The sequence below is a fragment of the Catharus ustulatus genome, chromosome 6, assembly GCF_009819885.2.
Source record: "Catharus ustulatus isolate bCatUst1 chromosome 6, bCatUst1.pri.v2, whole genome shotgun sequence".
Lineage (NCBI taxonomy): Eukaryota > Metazoa > Chordata > Aves > Passeriformes > Turdidae > Catharus > Catharus ustulatus.
Genome location: NC_046226.1, coordinates 12314774 through 12325166, shown reverse-complemented (window position 1 = coordinate 12325166; position 10393 = coordinate 12314774). Strand labels below are relative to the sequence as shown.

At 48.5% G+C, this 10393-nt stretch overlaps 1 protein-coding gene across 1 annotated transcript; it reads left to right on the top strand.

Moving 5' to 3' along the window:
- Nucleotides 1–523: 523 nt before the first annotated feature.
- On the top strand, nucleotides 524–9357 carry SLC25A47 (solute carrier family 25 member 47). The gene is made up of 6 exons (XM_033062525.2): nucleotides 524–1011; nucleotides 6119–6162; nucleotides 6438–6509; nucleotides 6773–6955; nucleotides 8040–8310; nucleotides 9057–9357. The coding sequence occupies exons 1-6, from the start codon at nucleotides 984–986 to the stop codon at nucleotides 9341–9343; spliced, it is 885 nt and encodes a 294-aa protein (XP_032918416.1). The 5' UTR covers nucleotides 524–983; the 3' UTR covers nucleotides 9344–9357.
- Nucleotides 9358–10393: the final 1036 nt, after the last annotated feature.

The window sequence follows — 10393 nt, the reverse complement described above, 5'->3', positions numbered from 1 at the left end:
CCAGGAAAACCTCTACAAGAGGGGCACAATCCAGGTCACGGCTTGGCAAGCCCTTCATTGCACCAGGACTTTAATTTCCAGGGTCTCTCTGGGCAAAGCTTAACCTCCCACATGTAGATGAGGCACCCTTTGGTACCGGGACTGTAGTACAAAAACAGGCAATATGACATTTCCTTGAGCTCTTGGCTCCCCTTGATCAGCAGGGCTCTCTCAAAGAGCTGACATTGGAAACGGGGTTAGGAACCTGGGCAAGAAATAAAAAAGAGCTGCTCCAGGGGCTGGGAAAACTCTGCTGCTGTTTCTGAAATAGAAGCAAATGCTCTGGATGTGGTTGGATTAATTTCTGAGGTTCACAATTTGTATACATAGTGAGTGGGTAATAATTAATGGAGATCTGTGTGAAAGTTTAGGGTCAGCTTTGTGTGTTAGGAAAGTCAAGAAAAATGGCTTGGCAAAGGCAGAAGGAATTTTCATTAATGGAAAGGGTGTGTGGTCCATCAGAAGGAAGAAGAGTGGGCTGGGATAGGGGGAGGAGGAATCCCGCAGCAGCCACAAATGCAGCGTGTCTGGCGCAGGGCACCAGAACCTGGCAAACCAGTGCAAAGCTGTCCTGTGGGGCTGGGGAGTCCAGCAGGGGATGGCCCCTTCCCAGCCTGACCCTGCGAGCCACCACCCCCGTGCATTTCCAGGCAAGAGGGCACTGGGAACAGCAGCTCTGGCGCAGCATTTCAGGGCTGCCTGGGATTACTTATTCACTGTGTTCCTGGAACAGCTCCAGGCTTCCCAGCTCTGCCACAGCGTACGGATTCATCAAGTACCCACAAGGATCACAATCCCCAGAGGCAGGAGCAGGCTGTGGGAAGGTGATTCAAATCACAAACACTGTCTCCGAAGGACCGGCAGGGCTCTGGAAGACCGGACCGATATCCTCATTCCTTCTGCCTCCCTTCATCAGGGTGATTCAGGCAGCAGCCGCGCTCTGGATGGAATTCATTGCTGGGGCCATCGGAGGTAAATACACGAATTAGTGCTTGTTGACAAAAGCAGATAGCTGTGTTTCCTTCTCGTTCAGCTAAAGAGCAGGTCTCAATAGCAGAGCTGAGTCTTTCGATGGGGGCTGCTGGTTAAAAGTGTGTTGTTCCTTATTGAGTGGGAAATGTCATCAGGGCAGGTTCCCGGGGCGGCTGGAGAGGCAGCGGGGTCAGCTGAGGTCACTGCCTGCAACCCGCTCGGGTCTGATCGCAGCGGGACAGGGTGGCACTAATAGGAAGGGACAGTGTAAGAGGTTTTGTGCAGATACGGGCCGGCTTGTAATGCCCACACAGCAAAACCCCCACCCAGGGGTCCCAGCAGTGGCTCTGGGGGACCGAAGGTGTGACTTGTGAGACAGGAGGGGAGGGAGCACAGTGTTCTTGTTGCATTCAGGATGTCTGGATGAGCGACCTTTGCGTTATCTTAGGTTAAGATGTATTTGCAGTTGTGATGGGGATCTCAGCGCAGGCGAGCTACGCAGCAGGCTTTGATCTGGGAGAAAGTAGGTTAGCTGTGTGTAAAAAAAGTAACAGGAGAGAAGTGTGATTAAATTCTAGACATTTTTAGAGCATGTACTGTTCAAACCCATCCTTGTTTTAAATGACAAAATTTACCCATCAGTCTCAGTTTTCTTCTGAAATCTGGTTAGATTTAATGAAGTATACAAGATAATATACACCAATAGATACCATGAAAAATCCTTTGGGTCACCACTGACAGGAAGGCCAACTAAGCCTACCAGGTGGCTGATACATCCAGTCCAAGTCAGCAACACAGATCTGACTTTGACATTCACTGAAATTTGGCATTTTCCCTCACCAGGAGCAGCCTGTGGTCTTGCTGCAGATGTGTTTGTCCTGGGAAGGACCATGCTGAGTCTTACCCTGCCCATAATTGCCCATCACCCAATATGTGCAAGTGGGGCCAGGTTTGACATCTCAGCAGCACCCAGCCCTGGGGTGTCTGCTGTGCCTATGCTTGGGGTGCTGTCTCCCTGGGGTGTTGGGAGACCCTTCGTGGGACAGGAGGATGTGACCAGCCCCACCAGGATAGCTGATCTTTCTCCTGTTTCCCTTCTGACTTCACAGTACCCTGTGGAGAAGCAAGCCCTGTCCTGGGGTGGACAGCAGGATGTCTATCCCAGAAGGATTAACCAAACCTCTTCTCAGACTTCCTGTTCATGGTGGGGCAGAGATGATTGCATTTGTTACTTGGACTCCTTTCTCTTTTAGCGCAATTTGAGATAGGTCACTTAAGGACAAACTTCTTTTGTAAGGGAACATGGAGAGCTGAAAACAGAGTTTGAACATGGCCATTCTCCTTGGCTTTCAGCCCCAGCTCTCATGCAAAGCCAGGGTTTATGCTGTGACCCTCTGCCCAGGCTCCAGCATCATGTTCTACCCAGCCATGCAGCAAGAATCTCACGTGAGCCCTGGACACAGGCTCAGCCTGAGGGCATGCAGCTGTGGAGATCCAGCCGGGACCAGAAAAGTCTTTGCTAGGTGTAAGGCACTTTACTGACCTCAGTGTGTCAGAGAGCAAGATTTTCCATCCTGTCCTCTATGTCCAGCTCAGAACTTTTCTAGGAGGGATACTGCAACTTCTCACTGGCTGACAGAGGTGGGAGCTTGCCCACAGACACATGGGAGGTACCTGGCAAGGGCTTCAGGGCCATCATCCTTCCCCTCAGATGGGACAGCTCCTGGGGCTGGCCATCTATCCTGCAAGAACTGGGATGGTTTTGGTGCTGAGCTTGTTTTGGGGTTCATTGCTAGAGCTGAAGCAGTTTTCATGTTCCTAAGGAGTCTGTGAACCCAGCTAAAAAGCATCAAGCAAGTTGAGGCAACACAAAAAATAAGGCTTTATGTTTAGTAAGTGACTTTCTTGTGACCTAGACCTATTTTCAGAGTGTCTTGGAGAAAGCACGGATTAAGCACCTCTGAAAAACAGCAGACATCATGCCCATTTGAATTCCAGCCTCTGGCTGCCTCAGACAGCTGCACAAATACTGTGCATCACCTCTAGGCAATGGATTCTGTGGCAATGAGATAAACTCATCATCTTCAGCCCAAGAAACAATGATCTGCCATGGCTCCAGATAGAAAAAACATGAGAGGAACATCCTTAATGACTGGGGAGACTTTCTATAACTAGCAAATGTGGCTGGATGTTTTAGGAAGCAGTCCTTCCTGGCCAGAAAATTAAGCAGGTGGTTGGACTAGAGACCTCCTAATCTCCGTTCTGACTTGAATTTTCCTGTGATCCCATGAACACTTTCTAGCCCTGCAGCAGCAGCCTGGGCCATGGCAGGGGATGGAGATTTCTGTCTGGGGCTGTTGGTGACTGCAGGATGACTTGACTCTTATGTCAGGAGTAAGGATTTGGGGAAGCAAAGCTGAAGTTTACCCAGCGGTGGTAGAGCAGCAGGGTCTGCAGCATGACTGGGCTTTTCCATAGCTGGGAGGTTACATGCAGTCCAAGGGCAGATAAAATAATCCCCCTACAGAATGAAGATGCTGTCTCCTTACAGACAAACCAGCTCCTGCTAGGGTCATGAGTGATACTCAGCTTGCTTAGGGTATGGGGCACTGATGTTCCCAAACAAAGGTTTTTCAAAGTTGCTGTCTGCCCATTCAGTGCATGAACAATGATCCCTGCTTCTCCCTGGGCATCTCAGACAAGGGTTTGCCAACAGCTCAGAGCTGTTGCAGCCTGGTGGGCTCTGTACAGCTGCCTCTTGCTCCCTGGTGATTGCCACCCCACCAGAATCTCTCCTTACTTGAGTTGTTGGGTCAGACTGACCTGACTTGTGTAGAGACTGAGAATGATCCATTCTTTGCACACTGTGTGTGTAGGGGATGCTGCAACCTCTCTCAATACCTGGGAATATCTCAGATAAAGGAGGCATAGAAAATGGCTCACTAAAATAAAAAAAAAAAGGTAATTCCCCTGGTTTTGCTGTTTATTTTTCTCACAACGGATGTGGTGTTACTCAGCAAGAGTCCCACAGGAGCTCTCTCCTGTATGCCCACTGTTCATTGCTGGCCTTCTTCAATTTTGCTGTGCAAACAGGGCATGTGTGGGTCATGCTATCTTAGTCACAGGCTATTTATATTGTGTGACTGTGCAGAGCCCTCATTCCTCAGCCTTTGATAGACTTGGCTGAGCTCCTCAGCTCTGACAACTGCTTGGAGTGCTTTGTGCCCCTAAGTGGCACAGTTCATGGTAGGCTGGGTTATTTGGAGGTTTGGGGGATCCACATCTTTTCTGGGAGCAGTGAAAAATATACTTTATAGTCTCCTTCCAAGTGGAGATGTTTGTCCTTACTGGAACCAAGCTGATCAGGAGCCCTTAGGGCTGAAACAGTCTGTTTTGGGCAAGCTACTGGGCTGCTGTCCTTGTATCTTAAGGTGTGAACAGGGTGATTTCTCCAGAAGGGAGGTCAGTTCTCATCAAACACTGACCCAAATCATCTTTGGTGTATGATCTGCATGAGGCAAAGCTCCTACCTTCCTTATCCAGTGGAGTGAGCCAGGGCTTGGCTGTGCATGGTGCCCCTCTGTTGCCAGCACCTGGTCAGCCCATGCCCATCTCCTCTAAGGTTCAGGAATTCTGAAAACAATGAGATGTGTTGAAACCTCCCAGCTGAGATGGGTGCTTGGGCTGGGGGACTGCAGCTGTGAGGTCAGCACTGTCACCCTGGCACTGCCTTACATGCTGCTCTTGCCTGGCTGGCAGTGTCCCTGTTTACTCTGGCTGATGGCTGGGAACCTGGGACAGCACAGGTGTCCCCAGATGACTTTGTGCATTGTCACTCTCTGCTTGGCACAAAGCCATATTACTGCCTGTGTATTCCCTCCTGCCCTCTCTCTTCCATCATTGTCTCTCTTCCATCTAGGCCCTCTTCACCCCTTCATTACTGTTTATCTGGTGTCAGATTTGATAGATGTTTTTGAAGAACAAATCTCAATTTTTCTGCAAGAAAGATGCTGTTGGTTGTTTTGCTCTGAGTGATGCACTTTGGGATGGTCTCCTGGTGACTCACAACAGCAGCTGCTGCTTTTCTCCAGAACATGGGAGAGCTCTCCAGAGCTCTCAAGCAGCCATGTAATCATAGGTGAACATGCCCACACCAACTAACACACTTTTAAGTAGCTTGGGTTTTAATTTTTCTTTTTTAACAAAGAACTCAGTGAGAGGCAGTTTTCAACAGGTGAGCCAGCAGATGTGCCCTGTACCTCTGAATGCCTGGCTGCCTGCTGGGCTCATCCAGCACTTCTATGAACTTGATCTGTGTCTAAATAACCCACATGCATACAGCTCCACTGTTCTCAGCCTGGTTTCCTCTCAGGTGACTTGGCCACTGATGTGCTGGGAGGAAGTTTGCTGTATTACCTGCTCACACTTAGAGCTGGAAATGCAGTGAGGTGAGATCTATTTATGATTGCAACACAGAGAAATCCTTGTTGGAGCTCTTTAGCCCTCCTTCCTTGCGTTAAGGCAGCAGCTTTGTCTCAGAGGATTATTACATATCCAGTGGCTATTTGAAGGCTGTGGGAGCGAGGGTGGGTGTTGCTGGAGGATTGGCACGGCCCCGGGGGCTGGACACAGTCCTGGACACAGGCAGTGATGCTCAGCTGCCCGTGCTGGGCTGGCTCTGCCAGCGCTGATCCCTCCTGCCCCAAACCCCACCGAGCCCCGAACACCAAAACTGCTCCACTTGCTCAGAGTCCAAAGATGCTTTAGTGCCTAAAATGAGGGGGAAAAAAAGCCAGCCCAGGGAAACAAATCCTCCTTTACCTGAGGTCTCTCCCTGTCTCATCTTGCTCCATCTGGATGTTCCTCCCTGATAACTTTCCCGTACTCTGTTTGTGCCTCTGAGTGAGTCTCGGTCACCCAGAGAAATCTGCATTTTTCTCTGTCATTCTTCGCTCAAATGTCATTACTGGAGCTCGAGAAATCTGGTGCCAGGCACGGCTGGGCTCTGGATCTGCTTTCTGCTATTCCCCAGTGCCCTTCTGTGATGGGTGAAATGGCCTGCTGTGACATGTGCTGTTAACCATCTCCAACATATTCTCTGTTTCAGGTGGTCTAAGCACAGCTGTGGGTTATCCACTGGACACAGTAAAGGTACCTGTTGCAGCTTTATTTCTTGACTGCAGAACAAAAACAAAGAGGCCCTTTTGTTTTCCCCCTCCTTTTCAGAAAATTGATCCCAATGTAATGCTTTATCTGCATTGCATCTGCATATTTCACTGTATTTGATTGTGTTACTTGTCTTTTGAAAAAAAAAAATTGTTTGTTGATGTTATTTTATGGTTAATTATCCAGTTTGCTGGTATGGCATTTGTTTTATTTATTTTTAATCTGATAGCTGCATTTTAAAGTTGGCCCTGTCTTCCTAGGTGAGAATTCAGACTGAGAACCACTACAAAGGATTTTGGCACTGTGTCCAGGAAACATACAGGACGGAAAAGGTAGGTGCCTCTCATCAGAATTGCTGATACCAGTTTCAGATGCCTTGTTTCAGGGAAGCAGAGCTGCCTCTGCCAGTTTGGGGAGGATGGGCACCAGTTGCACACAAGCATCTGTTGGGAGAGGGGTCAGGGTGAAATTTAGCTTTGCTGATGTGCTGTAAGGTGGGAATAAGTTTTGTCACAGCAACGCACAGCCAGTGCTTTTGAGCAGATGCTTTCCCATGTCACTCACCATTAATTCACCTTTCCCTGTTTCCCACGAGGTCCGGGGATTTTACAAAGGAGTGACCGCCTCAGTCCTTGCTGTGTCAGTGGTTTCCTCTGTTTCCTTTGGCACATACAAAAACTCCCTGGGTGCCATCTGCAAGCTGCGACACGGGGCTGTGGATGCCAAGCCATCCAAGCTGGATGTTTCTCTGGCCGGAGCCGCTGCCGGCGCTGCCCGGGTAGGTAAACAGCCCACAGGGAAAGCACAACAGGAGATCTTGTTCACCAACACAGGCAGCTGGAAAAGCAGGGAATGTTTTCTTGGTCCAAGAGGCCACAGGGGAGCCTGCAACAAGTCTGCTGGGTTTGTTTTTGCAGGGGAGGTCATGCTCTGCCCACGCTGGCCCTGCACTGGTTGGCTCCGTGGCGTGGCCGAGTCCTGCTGGACAGCTCATGCTGGATTTGGTTTGGAGCACCAGAACACTTAAGAACGTGCCATTAAAATGACACAGACCTGGCAGCAAACACAGAACAAGGAAGAAAAGTCAGCATAGGCAGCAAACTCCCCAAGTGGCTGCCATGGAGTGTTTATGTAAGAAAGACATAACTCTGAGCTAAAGCACAGGTCAGGGCTTTCCCGGCGGCTGCACAAGTGTCACTGCAGGAATGGGCAGAGCACAGTGCTGCCTTGCCAGGACTTAAAACTCAATGGGGTACCCTTGAGAAGTGATGCTGCCTGGCAAACGTGCAGGATCCTCAGATAGGGAGGCGAGGCTGGGCCCAGGAGCAGTTTCCCACGAGCAGATGAGGGTGAGCATCCACAGATGCTCTGAATGTGGAGGAGCTCATCCTATCCCGCTGATGGCATGCTGGGCAGAAATGTGTGCCTGGTCACAATCCTCTTACAGAGCAGTCCAGATGGTCAGGTACTTCCTGGCAGTCAGTGACTCAACACAGGCTAGCTTTTTATAGTCAGGATGGCCTTGTTCAGATACAAACACAGACACAAATAAGAGCCCTGATGTATGCTTCCCTATGGCTGAGGACATCCCCCTTTCCACACCCATCTAGTTCAGCAAGTAGTTACAGGTATTTAATATCCTGTGTAGATTTCTGCCTTGCCTTCCTCTCTGCCCAGCGCAGCTCACACACGTGTCCTGCTGCTGCTGGGTGGAACAGCACAGCAGAGGGGAGGAGGCTGGAGCTTGCTGCAACTCGCAGACAATATTATTGTCTGAACAGCTGGGAGACAAGAATTTACAGGAGGGAGATCAAAACACTGCTTAACTGTGAGGGTTAAAATGCCATTCTCTGGTTTTGCAGGTTGTGTTGACAAACCCTAGTGAAGTGGCTAAAGTTCGGATGCAGACTCAGAAGAACTCACACTCTCCCATCACACATCAGCCTGCTTCCAAGCCAAAGTACCAAGGGTCTCTGCACTGTCTGAAGGTTATCATCAAGGAGGAAGGTTTTGGGGGCCTCTACAAGGGCTGTTCTGCACTACTCTGCAGGGATTGCTCTGCTTCTGCAATATATTTCCTTTCCTATTCTGCTCTGTGTGACTGGCTCACACCAGATGGGAGAAATAAACCAGGTAGGTGTTGGAAAGAGTCTGGCATAACCTGCAAAAATGGCTTATTTAGTCCCACACTAAGAGAGAAACCAGGCTCTGGGCAAACATCACCCAGTACCTGTAAAACCTCACCCAGATCCTCCTGAGGGGTTGCTCTGTGTGTGCTGGTTTTGGTCCCAGGTCTAGTGCCAGCAGCCTGCACGAGCACTTCACTGGCCCCACCCTGTCCCTGAGCAGCTCCTTCTCCTCCTGCAGGAGGGGTTTTTACCACACACACTGGTGCCTGGAATGTGGATATGAAGTTCTGTTAATGCAGAAACAGGATAACAAGAAATTAAACATGGACAAAGCTCCTGGGAACCATCATGGAGCTCAGATAAGGGTCAGTCCAGAGCTTGAATATAAAGTCCAGGTGAAGGTAAAGGCACTTCAGGTTCTTAGTTGTGATTTGGCTCCAAAAAGCAACCATCCACTTTGAGGAAAGATTGAATAGGTAAGATACAGCAAAAGAGCATCTCCCTGTGAATATAAAAATTAGATCCATGTGAAGAGGGTGTGAGTGCTCTCAGGCTGTACCCACATCTAGTTCACATGGTGTTCAAAGTGTGCAAAAATTCTCAGATCACTGGAAACACAGAACTGCAAGAGCTGCATGAAATAACTCCCTTAAAACATGAAAGTTACTAAAGATTGTTGTCAAATCTGGGATGGCTGTAGCTGAATGTGGCACAAGTGAACGGCCCTTCTCCCTTCACCCTCTCCTGCAGGTTTCCTCGTTGTGCTGCTTTCTGGTGGTTTTGCTGGAGTCCTGGCCTGGGGATTAGCTACTCCCATGGATGTCATCAAATCGCGCATGCAAGTAGATGAATCAGACCAGCACAAGTACAAAGGGCTGATCCACTGCGTGAGGGAAAGTGTGAGAAAGGAGGGGCCAAAAGTGCTTTTCAAAGGACTGGGTTTAAACTGCATTCGTGCCTTTCCTGTGAACATGGTAGTGTTTGTAGCATATGAAGGTGTACTGAGATTTACAGATCATTATATAAACAAAAAATAGCTTGTTTCACTCTGTCCAAAGTGTATTTTATTTATTTATTTATTTTTGTAAGACAGCATCCACAAACAACTGTTGAATTGGTGGACAGCATTAGAAGCATGGACATTTCAGCCCAAAAGCTGATGTTTGATGGCTTTGTTTTATTCTTATAGGATTGCAAACTCACCAGGGAGCCTTTCAAATGAAACCTCTCTTTTATCTCATTAATGTATTTAGACTGTAGCTGCTGCTTAGGCCCTTGAAACATTTGCAAATTTTTACATTCAGTTGTTTGTCTGATCAGGTGTTCTGGTAAATCAATATTTTTTTTTCCTTCTGGCGCAGAAAATGATCCTCACAACCAAAGGAAGAGCTGGGGAGAGTTTGTGTCAGATTTGACACTCTCCAGTGTGTGCTCTTTACACGCTATGCCTGCATTGCATTCACTGAGTGACTCACATATTTGTGCTTCAGGCTGCAACTTCTTCCCCTTCCCAGCAGTAGTTTTCCCAAAGCACTCTCCAATTATATCCCCTTGGCAGCAGCTGGGGCAGGAATGTCCTTTCTTTTCCCTGCTGCTCTTTAATGAGTGGCAGACACGGTCTGTGTACATAACTGCACTAATGGTCTCACTGCAGCCATGCCAGGCACGGTTCCCGGCAGGGCCCTGATTTTCTCTCTCTGATTTTCTCTCCATGATTTTCTCCTGAGTCCTCTCCACAGGCCATGGTGCCAGCTTGGCACAGCTTTGGAGGTGTTCTGTTCTCATCCTGGAGAGACAGTAGGAATGGATGCAAATCCTCCCTGCTTTGCAAAGGAAAGGCTGCCATAAAATCCATGCACTGGTGGGGTTAGGCAAGTTAAAGGAGAGTTGCAAAGCTATAGATAATAATAAATTCAGAATTTTCTATAATTTCTTTTCTCATCTTCCTACTACTTATTTTTCATTAGTTTTTCCTATTTTTTTTTTCCATGAAAAAGTTAGTTGAAAAACCAATGCCCATTCTCTTTCTTCAGAAGCAAAATCCCTAAACTCAGAAATGCTCGTTTGCTCATCCTGTCTCAGGGGCC

What these genes read in the sequence shown, in the direction of transcription:
- SLC25A47 (XM_033062525.2), top strand. Translation starts at nt 984, where the DNA reads ATGGAATTCATTGCTGGGGCCATCGGAG. An exon ending in CATTGCTGGGGCCATCGGAG is followed by an intron (nt 1,012 to 6,118) that starts GTAAATACACGA and finishes TCTCTGTTTCAG; the next exon opens with GTGGTCTAAGCACAGCTGTG. An exon ending in CCGCTGCCGGCGCTGCCCGG is followed by an intron (nt 6,956 to 8,039) that starts GTAGGTAAACAG and finishes CTGGTTTTGCAG; the next exon opens with GTTGTGTTGACAAACCCTAG.